The sequence below is a fragment of the Anser anser genome (assembly GCF_964211835.1).
Source record: "Anser anser genome assembly, chromosome: 11".
NCBI classification, from domain to species: Eukaryota; Metazoa; Chordata; class Aves; order Anseriformes; family Anatidae; genus Anser; species Anser anser.
The window spans coordinates 5,194,912-5,219,336 of NC_139732.1; the positions used below are offsets into that span (position 1 = coordinate 5,194,912).

Genomic DNA, 24,425 nt, shown 5'->3' on the forward strand with positions numbered 1-24,425 from the left:
TGATGGAGAGCCCAAGGCAGTTTGTCTCGTACATTTAAACATTACTATTATTATTTTAAATATTTGCAGAACTATGGCCTGATTTCTTAGCAAACTTGTAACTAAGTCCATACAGATTTATTGTTTATTGGTAATACTTTTTTTTACAGTAATTAAATACTTCAACTTTGGCTTGGAAAGACAGCATTAGCCCTACCAGAACATCTGATATTTGAATATGATTATTGATAATTAAAACAAGATAACCAGTAAGGAAAGGAAAAAAGAAAAAGGAACGTAGCAAAATTATCACTAGCCTAAGAATTTCAACTGTAGAGAAAGCACTTCTGATACGTCTATGAGAGTTTACATTACAACAGCTTTAAGATAGTTTAACCAGCATTCATCTAGTGACATATACTAAATTTAATCTTCACCTTGGTCCAAAGTACTTGTCTGAAAATGCTGACTGTGATACAAATCAACAATGGCAAAACATGTTTGTCTATTGTCTAGCTTGAAGTAGATGATCTGTAACAGTACTTAACTCCATAGCATATCTGTGGAGTTTTCCGTGGTCTTTATCGAGTCCTTTTTACCTGTCTTGGCCCCAGTTTCCAATTTTAACACTTCCTCTCAAAGTTTACATTCAGGTATTTCAACTGTGAAATCTTCAGGATGATGACCACATTGGGAATAGTGTTTACTCAATAAAACAGTACCATCTCCATCTCCGGACTAACACATCTGATACATATCTCTGAGAAAGACCGAGTTCCTATTTACTTCGAACTGAATGAATTAACACAAAGGTAAGTTACTTTTTACTCCTATTGCTCTAAGTCCAAATAGTTAAATCCTGTTCAAATACTTCTTAAGTCATGTGATATAAATCTTTCAGTTGGAGGACATGACATTCTTAAGGCAAGCCTCTTACCTAAGGAGCCTGCTTTGGACATGCTCACCTAGACTGTCCTGCTCTATAAAACACACCTGAAGTTAACCTGTTCAGATAAGCCTATGATTATTAGCTTCGATATTACGTTCTTAAGCTGTTAAAAAGAACAAGTGTGATTATGTATTACTAGACACCTAGTAACCTCATTCTAACAAGGCTTGGCACATTTTTCTCATCTTTCAGTCTATCTTAGTGCATGTACAAACATCAGCATTGACATAAGGTGCAATTCTGACCTAAACGACTGGGTTGAAAGTTCTAATCCTTGGCAATTAAGAAGTGGGTTCTGGAATAGAGCTGTACAATTCAGGTGGAAAGGAAGAAAAGCCATGTGAATGAATATAACATTTAAATACAGCCAGTGTCTCACATTTAGATATATAAAATGTTGCAATTACACATACTTATTTCCTCCTTGCTGAAGTCATTAAGACTTGGAATTCCAAATTCAACAACACCATCTCATTTTTAAATATCTACAGTTTTATTGTTGAGAAACCAAACTTTTCATGTAAATGAACAGTTAATTTAACATTTTTCACCCAAATTTATATTTTACTTTTCACTGAAGTATAAGAGATGAAACTCTAATGAACTGTTGAATAAAAATTCAACCATAACACTGAAATGCACACAGATATACCTATTAAAGGACAGAAATACTCACTATTTTTATCTGAAGTTCAGTAATAATTTCACTGTTTTTAATTTCTAAGAGGTAGAACATTTCTCAACAGGCATAAAATTTTTTGTGCTAATGTAGCAGGGCACATCACACTAGCAATTTGCATCACTTTCTAGAGTCAAGGTATATGAAGTGTGACTATGAGGTAAAAATCAGTACTGCAGTAACTTCCTATACAGCTTTGAAAACATGCAATACGTAATATTTAAAACTTAATTACTTTTTGAGAATGTATGCGCATAGGTGCAAGTCTGGTGAAGCCAGACTCTTCTCACTGGTACCCAGTGACAGAGTAAGAGACAACATGCACAAACTGAAATAGAAACTCTTCTTAAACAAAAGAAAAAATTTTTTTTTTTCCAGCATGAGGGTGGTCAAGTGCTAGGAAACATTGCCCAGGGAGGCTGCAGAGTCTCCATCCTCAGAGAGGTTCAAAACATGACTGGACATGACCCCAGGCACTGTCCTAACTCCACTTTGAGCAGGAAGGTTGTACCAGACAGTTTCCAGACACCCCTTCCAACCTCCGCCGTTCTGTGAACTCTAAATTCCTCCCCGGAGCAACACGTACATAATACACATGGAGAAGACGCTTGAAAATTTGGTATTTATTTTCTCCTTATCCACAAAGAACAAACAGACCCTTTTGTAAAAATTTTATACTGCACATTTTTACATGGATTATATAAGATCGCTAGCCTAACTCAAATTTACTTACTGAATTAAAAATTGTAAGAATCTACATGATGCTTTATTTTAAGACAGCAGCAACATTACTATCTGAAACAACCTAGTTTAATTCTCACCAAGAAAGATTAGTATTATCTTTGTTCTTGTTACTGGATTTGTAAAATCCTTACACAGTTAGCCTTTCATGAAGCATTGTCAGGGATTAAAAACATCTTTATGAACATGTTCTCATATGAAGAAATCATAACAATTCAACTTCATTTCACCCAGAGCAGAGCAGCATGCCAATTAAAAGCTCTGTTTTGAGGGTTTATGTCTTGGCAGGTTGAAAACAGATTAGACAAGAAACTAGCAAAAAAAATTCTCAGCTCAGAGAGGATTTTTGGTTTTTCTTTTTCCCCTTTTCTCTCTCTCTTTTTTAAAATGTCAAGCACACTTTAAATCTCCTAAGCTGTTTATAATAATGGAGTTGCCAAAAATAGCCTAGCTAAAAAACACTGAATTGGCTGCATCTGTTACAGAACACAAAGAGCCCAAAAACATGGAAGAACATTAGAAAAAGGCCTTAAAAAAAAAGATGGGGCATTCTGGAGGTTTTTATTTTTAAACAAAACCAGTGCATCTATTTTAGGTACAACTGTATCTTCATATTCATGAATAGTGGTACTGCCAACGAGTAAATACTCTGATTTTTTTCAGAGAACACCACAGCAGCAGCAAATGTCTTAATAACATTAAGACGTTTGGACAACAGGATTTCAGCATGCAGGCTATACCCCTGCATCCTTGCCAATACCTCCCTCCTAATTACTATGATTTTAATCTGCACAAGGACCTATGCTTAATGAGTTTTGTCCCAACTCAGGAATGGTAGTGCAGGTTAATACTGTCATAAACATCTCATTTTCACTAGTTCTACCTCAACCAACCAATAGATTCCACTGACTCCACTGAAAAATAATATAACATCAATGATGCTCCTGGGCTGCCCCAGCTGTGCAAAGCAGGAACAGAGCTCATGAAACAGGAGAGACATTTAGCTGTCCTACAAAGTCTATCCAGACTGTACAGAGTGGGACACAGGACCAGTTAGGTATGTACTACAGCAATATCAGTACCTATTTCAGCAGTGCTTGGCAGAGGGCATTTACAAATACAGTATTACCAATACTGTGTAGGCAGTTAGGCAGGTTTTTTTTGTTCTGCTTTTATTTAAAACAAACCATCAAAAAACCCACAGCTGACTCGTTTTATGACTACTTCTCTGAGTCACTTGCCAAACCCTGTACAACCTAACACAAATTAAAGGAGACACTGTGAGTACACCAAACAGGTATTTTTTGGAAGAGGCACCATAAGTCTCAAGGTGCAATTTCATGCAGAAAAGGCAGACTACAGGCAGACTACAACTGCTGCTACTAAAAAGAGGAGTGAGTCAAGTTCTCTCTGTGCTTATACTGGCTCTGGCAACCCTGAAACTTCATGGTGACCTGGATCAGTTTAATAACACAAGTGAAAATGAATCATGCTCCATGCACCCTCCCCAATACACTTCTTGAGCAGTCGCTATAGTGGATGAGAGAGAACTGCCATAAATGCACGGACAAGACCAGACGATTGGTGGCTTTTCATTTTGGCAGCAGGCAGTCCTGGAATAAAATGTCAGTCACAAAGTATCAAATATCACTGGTACGGTATTATTTCTCTGCAACATATGCATTGCTCACTGTTGGTCTAGTTTTCACAGGGATCACACAAAACAATTTCCAATTCCCATTTTACTAGCAAAAAGTTATTCTCAAGAAAATAATTCTATGGCGATATTTTTTTCCAGCTTTCTTCTCAGAATGAATTATTTTCCTTGAAGTTTTCTTTAGGCTGCTCTAACATAAGACAGATTCCAGCCTGAGGAGTTATATCTGTGCTCTTACAAGTAAATAAAAGTAAACATCTTTGAGTGGGGATGTTCACAGAAGCTTCTACTCACATTTTCAGATATGAATATAGATGTGAATCTATAAAAGCTCCCAGCACTCCCCCCACAAAGACACTGATTACTATTTTTTATTTTGCAGAGAAATCTCCATATATCACCAGCACTAACAGGAACTCTCTGGCCATTTTGTAGACCAACTTAGCTGTCACAGAAAACTTTGAACAATTTTAGCAAGAGTGCTCAAACTGTGATTGATCTACATAAACAACTTAGAGTTCCTACCTTCACCTACCTGTGAGCTTTTATGTCAATATATTCATGTTAAAAAGTTACCTGGATTGGCCATCTACTCTGCTCATGCCATTTAACCAAAACTCTAAAGGGTGTATCAAGCTAAGTGCCTTAGAATTGGTTATTACATTACACTAACTATAATAAGCAACCATATACTTGATTTTCCAGTCGGAATTTCCACTTGACAGCTTCATGCAGCAATGTGCCAGAAATGAGTATTAGTTTGACTATGTGCTAAAGCAATTAACTTAATCCATAGAAATGAAAAGCATATTAATTAAGTTTATGTGCTCTTTCCTCTCTCGTTCCCACACGACTAAGAAGGAAAAAGAAGTAACCTTTCTTTCCAAAACTACCATATATGAATTGATGTATAAAGCATATCTATCAGAAGAGAAAACATTTCAAAATCCATTTAGTGTTTTAAGAAAATAAATGAAGTTTAGCAGGATGTTTAAATATGCTTTGAGATACAAACCACGTATGGAAGCAATGAATAGATCCACTGTACTTGAAGGCTAAACTGCATTGCATGTTTCACCAAAACAGATAAAAATGACAAAACAAAATCACCAGCAACAAAACAAGAATACAGTTTATCAACCTTAAGAAAAATCTTCTTCAGTATTGTTTGTGAATACTGAACTATAAATAGCTTTTACGATTGCTCATATAGTAATAGAATAAGTCTCACATGCAATTTTCTCAGTGATAGAATAAACTATAACAAAATGGAAGGAAATCATATTGAAGTCTTTAAGAAACAAAATAAGTCCAGTGTTGAAAATACTCTTCTGAACAAACTATAGAACTATTTCAGACTGCAGATGAAGAAAATGCAGCAAAGCACCTAATTCAGTTGCAAACTGAACACTAGAATACAGCATCACTAAGAATAGGAAACAATGCTTGATTGCAAACAATTATTCAGACCAAAATAAAAGTGTGATTAAAAAAAAATATTGCCAGAATGAATAAAAAGCATTATTCAAAGTGCAGATATTGATTAAAAATCAAAAGTAGCAAGGTCATAATCACCAAAGATAGCATTCTAGATCCAACTCTTTAAAACTGTCCGTGACATTGACCGAAATATTAGAAGAAAATATACAATACACAATATTTTATTCATGAATAATTTTAGGAATGTATTTAATACTTTTATGACTTACCAGCTGTGAAGTCATTATTTAAATCTATAAATGCATGAGAGTGCGGTATATACATTCTACTTTGAGTATCTAATGCAGCATGCAATGATAAGTTTCTGCAATGCAAGAAGAAAAAACAATACATTTCATCAGTGCTCATGGACTGTTAAGCATAACAATATACCTTTAAAAATTAAAATAAATCACGTTCTCCTAATGTTAAGTGAAAATTACTACTTAGCTTACGATACACTAAATGACTACAGTAACTGTTTGAAAGGTTTTGCAAAGGATGAATCATAGAATCTAACCAAAGCCCATCCTCTATTAGGTTTCTAAAATAGCTTTATTTGTACAGAAAAGCATCACTATGCACAAAGTTTAGAGCCTTCACTTCCACTATAAATTCTGAAATACTGCTCCCTTCCCACAAGTAGTTTTACTATCAGTACTTTCGAAATCTACTTTCAGATCAATTAAGATGAACAAAACCAGACATAATCACATGCTGTTAAAGCAGCTCATGCCCGCTACATGTAAAGGGACTTGATTTTCAGTCGTTTAGTAAAAATCAGAACAAGAATTAAGCTATCACATTAGGATAGACCATAGGCTATGTCATTTCCCAAGCAGGTGATTAAATATATATGTAATTTAACATAAATAACAAACAAATCAAGCAACCCCCCTAACCCTCAAAGAAAACCCCAGAGAAAACAAAACGCCATACACTGCTGGTTTCTGTTTTAAAAATGACTGAACTTCCAGCAAACCTCCCTATTAGCACCATATTTGAATATAAAAAAAAAGAAAAAATTTCAAAGGCGTAGTGGTTGAATCAAATACATTACTTTCAGGAGCTTTAGCTAATACACTCAGAAAAATCTCTATATGCAATACACATCAGCAGGGCAGTTATATTACTGCTTTCTAGAATGACTTAGTTTACTGCAGTGACATGATTAACTTAGTCCTCTTTATTGCAATCATATCACATAAAACTGTAGCCAACTCAGACAACTCTTAATGACTGCAAAGTGGCCCTAGCTACTCCTTAACACAAAAGATGCAATACAGAGAATATCACTTGCATGTACTTATTTTGCAACTCAAAGTTGTCTGCCTTTTGCAGCAGTTCTTTTTATGAAAACTAATAAGCCGAACAAATACCTTCCTTACTAAAAAGCTCAACACCTTTACATACTGTCATAGAATGTTTAAAGATACACATGGAATGCAGACTTGTGTATGCACAGTTCCAGTCTCATGTCTCTTTCATAAGAACAGAAGCAGATGACTGAATAAATTATCGAAATTGACGCTAATAAATATTTAGCTTACCCGCCTATAAATATCTGTGGCTTACTTGAATCGCTTGTGACACCAAAGATGTCAGGAATCAAGTCACCATTAAAGCTGAAAATGAAAAACAGTTTCAGTATTACCTTACTCATTACAGAAGACAAAACTGGTTGCTCTTAACTTATCCTGTATTTGGTTAGCATTTTCCCCCAAGCAATGATGAATTTTCATCTGTGTAGTCTTATCCAAGTTTTGCCTCTTGTCTGAGCTGCTGATAGTAGTATGCTTCTTCGAAAATTTATAACTCTGCCACTCACTTGATTTTGCAGCTGTATAAGTCACTTTTTGTCACTTAACGTGAATAATAATTCTAGTTATTTTGCTTAAAGATTTTTTCAGATTTATGATGCAAAACGGATCAAAAACTTCTTACTCAAGTCTCTTATCTCCTCCACCCTTCTAAAATAGATATTCTCCAATTTCCAGAAATGTACCTAGTTTTTGTCTGCGTATATCCTGCATGGCAGAGGCTTAGTGAAGACAGAATTCCACCATCACTGGAAGATGAGGTCTCAGCAGCATAATCAAATAGAATCACAGCTTATGTGACATTGGAAATAGGGCTTGAATATATACTGAAAACATAATATACACTGCTTACAAGAAGTAACAGCTTTATACAAAGAGAGCCTAAATTTGCTCCTTCCCTTGACATATCTGCTCCCATCCCTCCCTGCAATACTACGCACATATTTTACAGTCATTTTAATGAAGGGATATTTTCACTTTGATAAGCCAGTAAGGTGACTTGTTACCTTCAAAATTCACAAAAAATAAATGGCTCTTTTTCTGCATAAAACACCAAGTAATGAAATTAAAAAAAAAACAAAAAACACTAAAGCTTATTTTATTTACTATTGCCAGGCTGATATATGAGATTTGTAAAGATGGATGATATGTTTCAATGTCTTTTGTTAGACCAGTTGACATTAAACAAGCCATCCTTTTCTTAAAATGAACACATTTGAAATTTTAGTGTTCAAATATACGTATCCAGTTGCTGTTAGTCACTGTTATAAAACATTTTTTCTAAAAAGATAAGCTATACTTACTCCATTACTAGAGGCTCATCATGAAAGGTCTTATTTAGCATAGTTTTATGGTTAAGATCTGAAAACAGAAAATAGCCATTTGATTACCTTACCAACATGTTATGACAGTAACATATTTAGCAAGTACAATCCTTCTATTAATGTAATGATAAAAATAAATAAAAAAAATCAGCCATCACCGAGCATACACAACTAAATGGTTTCCTGAGATTATGCATAAACGTAAGCTTTTAATTTTGGATAGGAAAGGCAAGTAATAGTTAAAATGCTGAAGCTAGTTTCTCCTCTCTCTCCACTAAAAACCTCCAACAAATTATTCTAAAGAGATCATAATGAAACGTATTTTTATGTGTGACTGCTATCCAATACACATACGAAATGTGAAATAGTTGGAACGAAGACACTCAAAATTTAACATTGCACACAAGATCTCTGTTTAATGTTTCGTCACGATAAAATACATTCCTAACAATATACTCTGTGTGTTTGAAATAAGGATTAAAGGTAGACTGCCTAAATTGGAAATGACAATTTTAAGTCCTAATCAGGTTATCACCTCACAGACTTCAGTTTTACTTGTAATCCAAACCCCTTGCCACATCATACCAGTTCCTTCATCTCTGTACTTTTTGTCTTCATTCCAGTCCCATATTTTATAGGATATTACCCTGCTCTTGCTTTGTCATACTTCTATTACCCAAGTAGGCACCACATCCTTTCCAGTAGCCTTGCTACATACCAACCATTTCCTGAATTTTTAACCTCTGACTCCTTTCTGAGATACGCTTTTGTCTCTCCCAATATTTGTTTATTCAGAAGCAAGACAGCATAATTTCATCTAAGTCCTTCATATTCTTCCCAATACTACAGCTACCTCCTGTTCTCTCAATGCTTGATCCAATGCACTTTCCTGGTTTGCTTGTTTCATCTCTGAATAAAGCCAGAAGCAATGGGATCTAAGGCTATCACTTGCCTCATCTATAACTACTTTATAATACAGTTGTCTGCAATATTGATAATTTTCAATAGGTTTTGTGGACTTGAGATTATCTTATGTTGCTTTTTGGTTCTTCTTCAAACTCTAAACCTTTCCCAAAATGCTTTCCCAGCAAAGTCAACAGAAAACACTAGAGACTTCGAGAGGTCGTATCACCCATGACTCTACCCTAAGATACAATCAGAACACTTCTAGACACCTAGAACACCGATGAAAGATGATTGTCTAAGGCTCTTGAAAACTTTCAGTGACAGAGAATCTACAACCTCTTTTCCCAAGCCTATTTCAGTATCTCTGTCTTTAAAGAATTTCATTTAATAGGAATACGAGCGTGATATTACAGTTAATAAGTTTGTGTGTGACATTTTGAAAATTTATGCTGTGAACTTCATATCAGGCTCTTAGCACTATCTAAATTCAAATTAGGCAGTCTTTTGGGATAATCTTGGTGAAGCTCACACGCATAATGGGGAAGCCATGAGAAGTAGCTCTTCAGTTAGTAGGTTACTGTCAATCTGTAATACTGTTTGGTATTGCCTGTTGAATGATATATAAACAAAAGTCTTAGTTTTATTCTCTTACATTAATTATTGAATAGAGGTTAACAGCAAAATAATGTATAGGTATGAAGCTGAATAGCTGCTAATCATTATTTTAGTTGTAAAAACAATCTCCACACTGTAACATAACTTAGAACTTTCAGAAAATCCTTGGAATTATTAAGAAGTCTAACAGTCTTATTAGTAAGCAGCCTCAGCAACTCACCTAATGTTTGGTTATGGCCCCAGAAAATAAACAATGAAAGTTCATCTCTGCCATGACTTTGTGTCCGGGTAGTCAGGAGGACATCCATTTGTGAGTCACCATCATAATCTCCAGGAACTACACTGGTTATGACAACACCTAGAGATCTAGAAGTAAAAACAAACAAAAGAGGTCCCACATGCATATAATTATACATGTGCATGAAAACTGAATTTAAGTACAAAGAAAACCAAAGGACATAAGTTTCCCAAGGGGGTGGTAAGTCACACCTTAACTACATAAATAACAAAATCCACAAATTCTGTCATATGAACCACACACACACAAAAAAAAAAGGCAAAACAAAAGTGTATCAGAAATGACTCTGGAAGCTTCTTGGTCAAAGAACTTGAGCTCTAAGGGCAAGTTGAACCACACTGCCAATCAGACCACAGCACAGACAGTTCTAGTCCCATTCCCACTGACTGTAAAGATATTCTTTCAAGAAAAACGAGCACTTAAATTGTTTCATCATTCAATATCAATACTTACTTCATTGGTAACTTAACACGGGGCTTAAAGTAAGGTTCCTTTTGGTCAGCCAAAAAGATAATCAACTCATTCCCTGCAAAAGCAAGTAAGACAACGAATAACCCCTCATGGTTAAGGATCATAGATGCTTTATATATAAAAACAACACTAAGTGTTGTGTTGCAAATGGTCATTCCTCATAGCAGCAAAAATACTTCCTCCTCATTAGAACAAACACTTCCTCCTCATTAGAAAGGAAGCAACAGGAACACTTCTTCAGTACAACAGTATAAATCTAACTATATCATTAACATAATCCATTAGCGTCAAAGGGATGCGAATCCATTAGCATCAAAGGGATGCGAATATCAAGACTATTCTTGGGGGCTTAGTGTTAAACTTCTCTTTGCTATCGCTGCCACATGGCTTGAAATAGAACTTCCCATACTAGATTAGTAAATGTTACATGTGAAAAAGTAATAGGCATCAGTTCTACACAAACATTTAAATCATAAAAGCTGACGTAAAGAACTCTTAAAATACTGTCTCTGACATAGCAGGATCTGATGCTGCTCTTCCAAGCCTGCTGACAGAAGAACCTTAAAAGAAACTCACAGGAGTAACCTGGTTCCACACAGCACTTCCTCATTTAGAGGCAATGATATAAGCCACTGTCATTCAGTTACTACAGTATAATCTAAATACAAGCCCATATTTCCTGTTGCACAAAGAATTGTATTGGGGGAAGAAAAAAATTCTTAAACTACAATTTTTTTTTCAGTCAGAAAAAAAATCATAATTCATATAAACTTCTGCAAGTAAAATCATACTTCACAGCTGAAGAAATAATTTTTTTTTTTTTATTTTTTTTTTTTACTAATCCTTTATGATGTTTTTCTGCATTCTCCAAGAAACTCACCTGGAGCATCCCTAACCATAAGATATAGGTTGCCTAAGTGAAAATAATTCTACAGTTCCAAACTTAAGCTACCATAGCGTACTTCAAGGGCTTTGCTCTGTGGCAAATTTCACAGCTGTGAAATATCAGAATAGAAGCTTTTTGGGTATGAAAAAGGAAAATAACTGCCATAAACGTATTTGCAAAGGAGAATATGCCAACAGATGAGTAAATGAAAACAAACCCTTTCCAAATGGATAGAGGCAACTAGTGCAGTTCCATCTGGCAAGCTAACGCAGCCAGGGTTGCATTGTACCTTCACAGATGATTGGAAAAGCTGGCACGCTGTAAGCTGAAGAAGCTTACTGGCTGGTTAAAGCTTTTGATAATAAAGATGTAGGTTGACTGCTAAAACTTACAATTCTGATTTCACACTACAGTTTTTTACCTGCCTTTTTATCATCTAGGTGGTAAAGTAATGATGCTGATGAAGCAGATTGATCCTTACACATAGCAGGCTCCAAGTTAATTATGTTTCTCTGAATTGAGATTTTATGGCCTCTAAAGATGGATTTATGCAAATTTTGGCTCAGAGCTCATCAGCAGTCAAAACAAACAGAGTACTGGAAATTATCTGATGAGCAGAAAACTGAAAGCAGTATGGCACTACATCAATCCTCAGTGTAAATATCTAAAAGCTGTCTGCAGTTGTCATCCTCTCATTTCAAAAACAGCACAGAAGAAAGGGAAAAAAAAGTACGGAGAAGGGTGAGGAAAAGGGCACAGTTTCCATACAAACAACAACTCAGTAGCTTAAAAATTCTGTGGTCAGGATACCGCAGAAGTTTCCAAAACTCCCCAGTGAAAAGCAAAAGATGAATTACTGACCTGTACTATTGGAAGAGGCATCAAATACGAGTAGAAAGCAGTGGATTCAACAGGCAAGAAGTATGAGTTTCTCCACTTGTCATACTTTTATGAAGTGATACAACCCACGTCTGATGTCCACAGACGGTGCTGACCTCTAGTTTGCTCCCACTGGGGTCCTCTCCCCAACCTGAGCCTCAGCAGAGACCCCCAGCAGCTGACAAGCCAACAGCCTTGTGCACGGCTACTTTCCTTTGGACTTACCAACATCCAAAGCAGGGTAACATCTAATTTATCCTCCGTACAACCATGAAGTGTTCTTCATCTCTACTTCCCAACATATCGTGGAAGCAGAAGAAGAAGGTCTGGAGGAGCAAAACCCTCCGCTCAGCCAGGTGATGCTTTTACCTCATCTCAGACCACAAAGCCAACTATAAAGGTAAATACCTCTTCTCCTAAATAAAGCCCTGCTCCAGTGCAAACCGCAAATCTGTTTCTCCATGTCGGGAACACCTCGGGAGCAACACAAACGCCAATTTCAGCCCCGAAAGCAGCTCTGCTAGTCAATACCATCACCTCCAGCAGCACCACCGAGCGGCCGAGGCAAGGGCCGACCGCTACCCTTTCCGACACGGGCACCGGGCCGGGCTGCTGCGACCCCTGCCCCAGCACCCGCCCCCCGGCTCCGAGCCCCGCGCCGGCCCCGGCCACCCCCGGGCACCCCCTGCCCACACCAGCGCCGCGCTCACCGCCGCGCAGCACGAACAGGTCGGTCTGCTTGTCCGAATTGAAGTCGCCGAACGCCGCCAGGGTGCCGTGGGCCTCGGCACCGAAGAGCTGCGCCGTGACATTCTGCAGCGCCGCGCCGGGCCCCACCAGGACCGCGACCAGGACCGCCAGCAACACCAGGGCCGGGCCCAGCCACGGCACACAGCGGCCGCCCCCCATGGCGCAGCGGCTCTGCCCGCCGCCCGCAGCGCTTTACGGCAACACCGGGGAGGGCCCGGCGCCGCCGCCACTCCATCGCGACGGTTTCGCGACAGCGGCCCGGGCACCTTTACGGCCGCCGCGGGTAACGGGGCGCCGGGCCGTGGGGAGCGGAGCGCAACGCGGCGGGATGGCGGCGGCCGCGGCGGCGGCGGCCCACATGGCCGATGTCAGCTGGAAGATGCTGGAGCTGCGGGCTCGCTCGAAGCGCTCAGGTCTGACCTCTCGGCTCGGTCCCGGAGCCGCCCCGCGGCTCCCCGCTCTCTGCCCTTCCCCTCGCCTCGCCTCGCCTCACCTCACCTCGCCTCACCTCGCCTCACCCGGCGCTGCCCCGCACGGCCGGGCACCGGGCGGCCCCGGGGGCTGCGGGGCTGGGTGAAGGGAGCTGCTGCTGCTGCTGCTGCCGTAGCATCGCTCTTGGGCAGGTGGAGCGCTTTAAAGCACGGGAGTGCCAGCTGCTGCTGCCTGGTTTTCTATGGAAAAGCATTTATTTATTTGAACGTGAGAGCTTCAGGTACTGAAGTCAGTCTGCAGGGCAGCGAGGTTCTGGCCTCAAGTGCAAGGGTGAAGTTTAGGGAGTTGTCTTGAATGTCCAAAGCTCAAAGACCCCTGTTCTCTTTTCTCTTTTAAATTAAGTACAGTAGTAGTAGGACTTCACTTGCTAATGTTCTGGTGGAAACAGTTTTCCAAGTGGTCCCTGTGCTGTTTCTGTATTTGGCATACATGCTTGCACAACTCGTGATTTGATTTGTGCTGCTGTCGTAGTGACAGGTCAGACTGAAGAAGGTGGCCTTCCTGAGGGCCCTCCAAGAAAGTGCAGTGGTTACCGAGTGCTCTGATTGATGAGACTTTAAGAATTCTACTTATGTATAGTATTAATGTGCACGATACCATTATTAAGACTGTCCACTAAATGAATTCCTATTTTCTGGCTAATTATGATTACACGGTACTGTTATCTGAAATTGATTAGCGAACGTAGCCATAGAGCTCTACAAAATACAGTCTGGATCCTGCGCGTTTGGAGTGTGCAAGTCCTGAGTCACACAGCAGTGTGCTAACTTTGCGGTTCCCGTCCGAGCTGGGCTCTGTCACTGCAGAAGGCATTCAGGTGGTTTTGAATGCTTGACTTTCTTTTATCTGCTGCCGCCTTCTACTTATTTATTAAATATCTAAGAAAGTTTTCTCTGATAGTGACAGATTGTTATTGTAGTTCAATTCCTCTTTTTCCTACTTAGGGATCTTGTCACTTATATAGAATCCAAAGAAATTTGTTTATTGGAGAAATAAAGCTTGTTTTAGTTGAAATGCTTTTCTGATAAATGAGTTGGTGTAAAAATTAATTTTTCTTTGTGATCTTTTAGGTAACAATCTTATCTAAAAATGAAAATCATGTTCTTGTTTCTCAAATTCCCTACTACATCTTTATAACTATTTTGAAGTTTGTGTAATTTCAGAGCTCTTACTCTTCCTTTCTGGCGTTGTCAGAAGGAGCCATGGTTGTTAGCGTCATTGAAATTGGCTGAAACTCCCCCATGCTGTTCTGAATTGGATGAGGGCTATGCTGACAGTCCCAGCTCACAAACAGTACTGTTTCTTTTTTTTTAATACCTTGCTTAGAGTAAGATCTAATAAACATGGAGCCTTTGTATTTAGTAAACATGGAATATAGACTCACATGCATGAAATGCATGAATGATTCATGTTTTACAGCCAACAGCAAGGTATCATTTAAGACCCTATCCTGTAGGAGGTAGTGCATATCTTGATGTTTATGTGTATTAAAATATGTTATGTTGTTGCCAGTAAGAGCAAGTTTTCTTGAGAGCTTTTTCTTTCCCTTCCTTGAACAATAAAATACTGTTTCAATTGTTGCTACTGTGATAATTAACAGTTAGGAACAGGTTACAAATATGTTCAGCAGTTGGCCAGTCTACAACCTCTGAAATCTCAGCTACTTTAAAGAGCCTAAGTTGCTTTAAAGATTTGGAATGACTTGTCATCATAACTACAAGCAATATTTTCTTATTTTACCTTCCAAACTGGCAGATGTTCCACTTCAAATAATAGACATTCAGTACCATAAGCTGTGGATATGACTGTGCAAAGCATCCTAATGTAAATTCCACATTGGATAAAAGCAACACTATGCATAAGCAGAATTCTAGCTGTCAGTGCTTACTATTGCTTAACACTTTTTTTTTTTAATGTGTTAAACACGTATTTTTTATGTAATCCTGAAATAGATCACACAGATATTATTCAGCACCTTTAGACTTTAGTAGCAATTTTTGTATCAAGTAAACATAACTTACTGTGTAAAGTCCAAAAGATGGTCTTAGTGTAGATTATACCATTTTACTTAGTTAAGCGTTACTGAAGTAAAGGCAAACTAAAACTGATTTTTAGAGTAGAAGAGGGAAAACATAAAATATAACAACATGGTACTACCCTGTGTGCTGTGCACTCTGTCATTTTAATAACTCCACTAACATTGCTTTCACTTAATTTAATGCTGGTTGCCTTTAACATTTACTAAATGGTTTTGAAAATTGCTGTAGCTTAGCCTGAGACGTTTGTGATTAGCTGCACCAATTTGAAATGGCCAATTTGGATGATGACAGAACCTCATCTGCGCATGCTTTTTTAAAATTTGGTAAGTGTGCAGTTTCGTGCTTTTGTTTGTGGCTATTGAATCCAACAAAAACAATAATTGTTTTTTGTTTCACGCAGTGTTTTGTGTTAGTAGCTCTTCTGAATTGTGCAGTATAACTTAAAAATTCAAGTGAAAATTTATGGAAATTGGAATCTACTTGAATTGAAGTCTACTCTTCCTATTTTGTTTGGATTTTCTTTTTTGCGTTTGTGTTCTTGCAAATGTCTGTCAGTATAACACTCTCATAACTGAAATGTGTTTCTAAGCTAATGGTTATGTGAAAAGTGTACAAGGAATGGTGCTTTAGATTTAATTTCTTACGAGAAAAACAACATGACTGGTTTAGAGACAAGGACCTGCAAGTCAGTCATTGTTCTAAAGCTTGACTTCGGGAAGTTAAGTGGAAGCAAAATAAAGCCTCATGAGGCAGCTTCTCCGTAGCTACAACAGGAGCTTGTATATATGAAGTTATCAAGACCATTACATTTTTAGCTTAATAGATTTTGGAAAGAGTTTGACAGGAACAAATGTGTCTGTATGTGTAGCAGCTGATCTGGGAAGAACCTCTACAGGCCTCTTGTTCACTCTGCGGTGAAACATGCTAGCAGCACAAGTGATAGTGAGAGTTACCAGATAAGAGGATTTCAGCTGTCTTTTGCTGCAACTGAGTCACTTGAACTCTGCCTGTGGCATTTCTGTTTTGCCTCTTCCAATACCAAAAGGCTCGTGGACTGTTGACATTGTAATAAATAAATAAAAATTACTTTTTTTCTGATTATCATATTGCTACTTGACATTTCTGGTTCTAGTTATGACACAAAATAAATGTTTTTAGTAGTTTTAAGAGGTATTGTCGTAAGTTGGCAGGCTGAAAAATGACAGTGATTGCCTTGAAAACCCTGATTGTTGTTCTGCCTTGCTTGTAGCATTTACAAGGCTTGTGTGGCAGACTTTGGCATTTTTGTTATGTGAAGCTCTTGTGTACTGGCATGGCAGTTAGGGTTTTCTTTTTCTTTTTGGTCTTTGATAACTTTTGGAGTTGTTAGTTACTGTAAATTCTGAAATCAGTAATTTCCATTTTTTATAATGGACTAAAAAAGGGAAATAGATAAAAGACTTTTTTTTTCTTTTTTTCCATTCTAAAATATTTTGAATTCTGCACAGTCCAGCACATTATTTTTCTTGATAAGTAATAACTGAAAAGTGTTGTCGCCTTAAAACTATTTAAATAAAACCATTACAAGATTTTACTCTTTTGTACCTCTGCTGTTACTGTTCCTCAGTCTGGGTAACACTTTGTCCCTTGCATTTACTCCTAGTGTTTGTTCAGGTGGAGAAATACCTTAAAATTGGTTTCTATTTTCTTTTATTTTTTGCCCACTTGGGTTTTCTTGTGGTGTTATCACTGAATCGTGTATCGGTTCAGTTTGGAAGGAAAGTTTGGAGCTCAGCTAGTCCAGCTTTTTGCTCAAAGCAGGGTCAGCTGCAAGATGATAGTTTCCTCCTGTACACAGTGATTACAAAAAACCAAAACCCACCACCACCACAGGTGGTACATGCTAAGTTCATGGGATAACAGCATTCAAATGTTTAAATATATGAGAAATGAATCTTCCTTCTAGTGAAAAATAAACCTATTTCTTGTTTCTGAAAGTTATTTTGTTATTATCACCTTGCTCAAGTCTATGAGTTTGGGCTTTAAAGTAGGCAACTTAATGGTACAGAACTGTTAAACTGTGTTATATCTATTATATCTAACATTTCTCTTCAGTACTCACTGAGTCTCAGCTCAGGAGAGATTGCGGGAGTCTGGAGGGAAATGAAATGTCATGTTGGCAGGATATGATTTGTTCATATGGTATAATTATTCTTAAAGTTTGCTGCATGAAGAAATAAAATCCTCTTTCGTCCCAATGACTGTAATGTGAAGATGTTATTCCCTGTACTAATATTGGGCAATGATATACTTGTGATCTGAGATCCAGAACTTGCTCGTGTCTCAAGTGTTGTATTACAAAACTAGTGTTGTGTTTAAGGGCTGCAGTCAGTTTTGATTCTCGTGCTATGCATCAAATCTAGAAAGAAATCTGGTATTTTGAGGCTTTTTTGTCAGCTGTGTGCTGATATTAGTTATGCACGGGTACATTTGCTTTTGGCATATTAAACGTTTGGAATAAAATTCTTGTCATGTTACTTCCATTTGCTTGTGATTAAACTTTAGGGGTTTGCTTGTTTAAGTACTTTGTAGAAGTTGAATAATCAATCCATCTTAAATAGGTAAACCTTTCTCCATAGTCTAGGTGCAGAATTCCATTCTGATGTCGTTCTGGATGTTACTGCGATGTGGGGATGCTAAAAGCTTCTCGAGATATGAATTTGGGAAGAGGGTTTTAAAATATTGGCCATAGATTTTCAATCTAAATATCTAGGCAGTTTGTAGTTCTTCCTGAAGAGCAATTAATACTATTCTTGAATATAACTAGAGTAACAACAAAGTGGATGGGCCAGTACTCTTAACGTCAGGATGACATAAGTATTTTCAGCCTCCGCAGGTTGTATATGCAGTTACTCACACTGCTAACAGCGTATCTTGGAGAACTTCCCTTAATTTCCTTCAGTATTGTACTCTGCTTAGAAGAGATGAATAAATTGTTAATTTTTCCTGAAATTATTGTACCTTTGAGTTTAATCTGCTCATTAATGTATTTGTATAGTTCCAGTGTCTTAGCTCAGTCTTAAATATCTTGTCCAAATATTATGGTAGTTCTGCATTAGTAATTGATGCTGCTTTTATCAGTTATTTTGCTGTTTCAGATCTCTTCCTGTTCTCTAATTTCATTTCCTTGAAAGGAAATGGCTGTCCTTTTCAGTAATTCTTCAACCTGAAGAATGATGAAATCGTATCAATGTGGAACTTTAAAGAGCCACATCTGAAGTGAAGGGGGATTTATTTTCTCATTTTCCGTCCAAAATATGGATATAGCGTATTTAGTTAGTGAAATATCTGAAGGAAAAATAGGGATTTAATTAGAGTTGGGTCAAGGACTTTGACTGTTAACAGACTAAATTAAACACCTGAATGTAGGAAGTGACATTGATTTCCTATTTATTAGGGTTTTTTTGAAGTAGTTATTGACTCGCAGTGGTCCACTTCTGATTTGAGAAAATAATGGGCATGCTTCGTTCTTTGTGGGAAGAAAATCTAAACTACTATGTACCCTATTTAAATTTTGTATATGTTTGTACATCAGTATACAGCTTAAAAATACTAAATCAGCAAAGTATTTTAATATTCCTTCCTAGGACATGTCCATATTTACCTAAAATGAAACTTGTACTGTATGGTTACAATGAAATGAGATATTTAAAAAAATGGTAGTTGAATGTCCTCATTCTCTTTGTTCTGAATGGTAACATGCAAACTGAGAACTCAATTGCATCTCATTCAGTTTCAGTGCTGGGAGCTCAATTGCATGTGTCATTCACTTTCAGTGCTGTAGAGTCTTGATGTCGTTTTGTCAGTTTTAAATCCCATATTATATCAGTAATTGAAAATAACTTTATGTATTAAGTTTCTGTCTTGCTGAAATAAACTGTTACGTGGATTCTGGAAAAGAGTAGAGGCAGGCTTTTTTAGCTATCCTAAAAATACTTACAGCTCCCCTGGTGCTATGGTCTCACTATAAAACCACACAGAAGTAGCAGCCAGCTTCATGGTTTTTCTGTCTGCTTGTTGCTTTCAATTAGATCATGGTACTAATGACCCATAATTTACCACAGGATTTGTCCAACAGACATCTAGACATGCAAACAAACATAAATTACATAGGTATTTGTGAGCAATATGCGGAAGACTTCAGTTTTGAGTGTTCCTTTAGACAACTTCTCTTGCATATACTTTTTAAAGAATAAAACTTTTTGTCAATTTTCTTGAACTTTGAATCCACTTCATCTCTTTTTTTCATCAACAACCATTCTGACTGTTTCATTTATTTCTGCTGGTAAAGTTTGAAATATCTAAAAGAATATAATTGGTGGATAGTAGTGCTTTGACATTTTCCTGCTGTTTACTCTGTTCAGTATTCTTTCTGCCCAAAGTTGAAATCTTCATGCGATGAAATAGGAGCCAAGCATATACTTTCTGTTCATGATAACTTTATTTTGTTTCTCTGTTGGCCACAGAGGGTCACAGATTGTCTGGTAAGTATGAAAATTAGAACAATTTTATTTTAGAAACTTTTACCTTGTGTGTATACGTGTTTGTGCCTGTGAATACTCACCTGTTTTTCACGGTGCAGTGTGGGGTTTAATGGTCTGCAGGAAAGAGATATTCTGAACCCACTTCACACACAAAGTAGTGTCCTATGCATGTGTTACATAGTTAACAAATCTAAGAGTAAGTATCTTTATTTTGCCTCTGAAAACCTCATAAGTAAACATTTCTCATGAATTTGCTACTTTTTATGCAAATAAGTGACTGAAGATTTTTCCGTATGCATATTCTGTCCTACTTTGACCAAGTCACCATATAAAATTACCATCGCTGCAGGTTACTATAGTGTGCTTTTGCAAGACTACTGAATTAGTAGACTAACAATAGAGATCATGAATCTTTTAAAGGACAGAAATTCCTAGGCAAAAAGAAGTTGAAAAACATAATACTAGTCTGAAACAAAAAATTAATTGGGTTCAGAATGTTGAATTTTAAACAGAAGGTATGAGAGCTGTTATAGATTGAGGTTTCTTTCCTATTACAGAACAACATATGTCTTCTAGGTTTGTTTTTTAGACAACCAAACAACTGAGCCCTCTGTGCTTCCCACCTGTCCGTGGTCCTTGCTCCTTACCTCTCCCAGCGAGGACAGGCAAGGTGGCAGTGAAAGCTCCGCTGTGTGCTCAGACATTACCAGGGAATACAACCAAGGACCCACGGGAGTCTGCTCGAGTAGGGGTGGTGGATTTTGGTGGGAGAAAAGGAATTTTCTTAGCTACTACTATTGCAAAGCAAAAGTAATACTAATGTGAGGGGTGAGGTGTGAGTCCTGGAGGGGCAAGAAACATTTCTCAGTCCTCCTATCTCAGGATTTGGTTAGTAAGGCTTCTGTCACCACTCTACATGTTCATTTTGGTTTTGGTTGAGTCCTGCTTATGGACAGTCTCTTGTCTAATACTTGGATATGTGCAGGGAGTGCAAAAGAAGCAACTTGAATAGGAGCGCTCTGCTGCATCCTGCCAGAAGCATTTGGCTGTCTGGGCTTCCCTGACAATTCACTCTCTGAGCTTTTCAGAAGCGCAGCGTGCAGTCCGGAAAGGGGAGGCTCCCATTCTTCCTCCTGTCAAATGACACCGTGAGAGATCCTGCAATCCAGGGTATTGAATAAAGCCACGAAGATTAATGGAAGGAGAGCAGTATGTTACTCTTAACATTAGGTTCTGGAAATGGTTTACCTCAGGAATTTTAAAGAAACCTGTCTTTCTGATAGGTAGCTAATTTCAGCTGTCAGCAAAACAGAGTTTTCAGGTGCAAACATGGAAGTAGTCAATATGTGGGACACTGCAGAGGAACAATGTAGAAATGATAACACTCTATTTCCCTGAAATGTAGGTAATTTGGGGGCTTTGTCTGCTGACCAGTTTGTACTACTGACCTCAATAGTATGTGAGAACACACTAACGTTTTTTTCTTGCGTTTGAGACATGCATTCAGCTAGGCATTTGCTGTAGTTAAACATCTGTGAGGCACTGGAGATCCACATGGAGGTCTTGTTTGCATGGACAGGCACTGTAGAAAGAGTATGTACAGAAATGTTACATTCTCTGAGATAATAAAAATGCTATTTTTTGCTTAAACTGAAATTAGATAAATTATGCCTTTGCATAACAAACACAAACAATCATATTGCATTTTAGTAATAGTAGAAATTATGTAACTAATCCTGATCTTGATTTTTCTTTTCTTTTTTAGGTTCAATTTATGAGCCACTTAAAAGTATTAACCTTCCAAAACCAGAGGGGGGAAGTCTGTGGGATAAATTAGATCATTATTACAGAATTGGTAAGTAAAGAGTTGGTTAAGAATTGTTCCTACCATGAAAAATTTTCAGTGCAACTTACAGGAGTATTTACAGTTATGGTTATAACAGTCATTAGCTTTATCTTAAAGTAATATCTGCGATTTCTGATAAGGATTTCTATTTTCTGAAGAGAAAAAAAATATTACAATTCCTCATAGGATTCCAGTGATAATGTAACACGTATTTGGATATTTCATACCTTGCTTGAAAGATCATGATGACCTGTACAAAGCGTTCAAAGTTATCATCTGCACTTGTCAATCAGTAGAACAGACGGAATAGAAACAATAGAATAGATAGAGAGTAGAGCTGGGCCCCATTATCTTAGATGAGGAGGGAGTAAAGGTGATCTGATAGTTTTTGATGCTTAAACTAACCAAGATATGATTTGGAATTGGTTTTTACATGGAAGATTGCTCTGTTCTGTGTCTTCTTTGCGTAAGCTTACCCCTTACACCTTTTTAACGTGTTTGCAACGTTTTAAAATTTTGAGCTGTCTGTTGGACTTGGATGAGGTAGGAGAAGAAAATATTCCTTATGCATCTTTTAGATAAGTAGAGCCACTCCCGTGTTAATCCTCATAATACTTGTTGGTTCTGCTACAGGCCTTCCATCTGGAAATTGGACAGGAAAAAAATAGCCCAGGCATATTTTACTTTTAAGAAGTTGTCCATGTAGTTGTTTCTAAATTGTTGAATAAAGGAGTTCAAAGTATACAAATATATAGGAATATATATATTACCTATTTAGGTAATTAAGTGTACCCTTTCCAATAATACCATGTTGTTTTGATGTATTATTTTTAAGAACTGTTAAAACATGTCCATCCGCATCCTCTAGCTATTGAAAAGCCCTGAAATTAGTAGAGCTTATATATGTATATGAAAGCAGATTTTGTGTTTTTTACTGTTATGAAAACATTAGCATTGTTGGGGTTCTTTTTGTTCTTGTTGTGTTTTTGTTTGTTTGTTTTTGTTTTTTACTGGACTGTTCCAAATTTACTTTGAAGAGTGGCTTCTGGAAATATAAAAATTATACAGCACTAGAATATGAATTTCATTCACTGCTCCGTGATGGTAACTGCTGTTTTGTGTTGCCTATATTCTTCTACGTTGAGCAGTAGGAATACTGTTAATATTAAAAACTGATGTAAATAGTTTATGCTATGTGTTGCTCTCAGTGTCTCACTCCTTGCCATTTTAAAGAGTATTGAAATAGTCATCTGGCCAGAGTTAAAACTTGATTTTTCTGAATGCAGAGTTCTGCTGAGTTTAACTATTGTTTACATTATTTTGGGGGCAGACAATATACTATAGACCCTTTTTTGCAAAAAAGAGAAATTACTGAGTTGTGTTGGAGTGGTTCTGTGTGGAGTGGGCAGTGCTATAGGAATAGTCATAGAATTTTTGTGAATACTGAGTTTTTTGAAAAGAGTTCTGAGAGTCAAACCAGTATGAAAAAGTTTTCTTTGTGTGTGTCTCTCCTGAACTTTTTATATTGTGCATGCGCAAACATGTTCATATATTGATTTATACCTATGCAGAAACTGGAAGAAACATGTTGTGAATATTATTCATTAGCAACAATTAATTTCTTCTTCCGTTTTTCCAGTTAAGACAACGTTGCTACTTCATCAAAGCCCAACCACAGGTCTGTTTCCTACAAAGACATATGGGGATAACCGAAAGGCAAAAGTGCATGACAATCTTTACTGTGCTGCATGCTCCTGGGCATTAGCTCTTGCTTACAGGTCAGTAACTTCTAAATTCACATCTCTGCTGTATTACTTTCTGTTATGCAGTACACCGGGAATGTTTTAAAAGATGATATTTTATTCAAAATATTATCGTGAACACCTAGAGGTGATGTATGTTTCTGAATCTCAGTAAAAAATACTTAAGTAGCGACTAGGTTAAAAATATCTGTAATTTTGGTAAGCAAATACAGTTTCATGTAATTTCATTGGCACCAATATTCTGAAACCGAGGAATTCATACACGCTATTAAAAATACAGGTTATTGTGGCAAACTGTACTCATGGAATACTGCTCATTTCAAATGTGGTACATGGGTTGAGAGCAGAAGCAGGCTTGTGGTAGGGTAACAGTCGGGATACTCACAGAAGGCTGAATCCTCAAATGCTGAGAAATATATGTTTGGGAAATAACAGTGACTATCCACAGCAGATACAAAGGACACGAGACTGTTCAACCAAAAGGTTATTTTTTGTATTTTGTTGTACGTTACATGATAATTTTTTTCTTACTTTTCTTGTTGCCTTTGATTTTCTATAATTCCACTTTATGTGCCTGCTAACTTCTTAGTACAAGTATGTTAACTGGACGCTGATCTAGGCTGTCAGTTCACTGAAAACTCTGTTTCATCGGGATAATTGATTTGATACACTAAGTGTATGCAGTTGAAATTAAAAGCCAGGAATGAAGCACAGGATAAATTCCACATCTATATTGGTTTAGACTACAGTTGTTAGTTTGCATGGAGTATAAAGGGTTGTGTATTGACAGGATTTCTGAGAGTAGTGGGAAAGGACGTCATAACAAGAT

General features: G+C 37.4%; 3 protein-coding genes across 8 annotated transcripts in view; 2 read left to right on the top strand and 1 right to left on the bottom strand.

Annotated features, from left to right (window-relative positions):
• Positions 1-9,855, top strand: part of LOC310905659 (uncharacterized protein) — a gene marked incomplete at its 5' end in the record, with an annotated part of 135,646 nt that extends 125,791 nt beyond the window's left edge. The window contains 2 exons of one of the 2 annotated variants that reach the window (XM_083852274.1): positions 622-791; positions 9,217-9,855. Of the gene's footprint in view, positions 1-621; positions 5,706-9,216 lie in introns of those variants that run through there. The other variant, XM_083852272.1, reaches the window with a different exon arrangement.
• Positions 1-13,113, bottom strand: part of ITFG1 (integrin alpha FG-GAP repeat containing 1) — a 73,223-nt gene extending 60,110 nt beyond the window's left edge. Inside the window, exons 1-6 of one of the 2 annotated variants that reach the window (XR_014589191.1) lie at positions 12,894-13,092; positions 10,401-10,473; positions 9,870-10,015; positions 8,108-8,165; positions 7,035-7,109; positions 5,715-5,809 (exon numbers count right to left, since the gene is read on the bottom strand). Coding sequence is in view for 1 of the 2 variants with exons in the window: in XM_083852222.1 (XP_083708348.1) it covers positions 5,715-5,809; positions 7,035-7,109; positions 8,108-8,165; positions 9,870-10,015; positions 10,401-10,473; positions 12,894-13,092 (646 nt within the window). In the remaining variant the exon portion in view is untranslated. Of the gene's footprint in view, positions 1-5,714; positions 5,810-7,034; positions 7,110-8,107; positions 8,166-9,869; positions 10,016-10,400; positions 10,474-12,893 lie in introns of both variants that reach the window. The other variant, XM_083852222.1, reaches the window with a different exon arrangement.
• Positions 13,091-24,425, top strand: part of PHKB (phosphorylase kinase regulatory subunit beta) — a gene marked incomplete at its 5' end in the record, with an annotated part of 74,101 nt that continues 62,766 nt past the window's right edge. For 2 of the 4 annotated variants that reach the window (XM_083852199.1, XM_083852196.1), the window contains 3 exons: positions 13,091-13,346; positions 21,753-21,842; positions 23,473-23,611. In XM_083852199.1, coding sequence (XP_083708325.1) covers positions 13,091-13,346; positions 21,753-21,842; positions 23,473-23,611 — 485 coding nt within the window. Of the gene's footprint in view, positions 13,347-15,692; positions 15,788-21,752; positions 21,843-23,472; positions 23,612-24,425 lie in introns of all 4 variants that reach the window. The other 2 variants (XM_083852197.1, XM_083852198.1) reach the window with 2 other exon arrangements.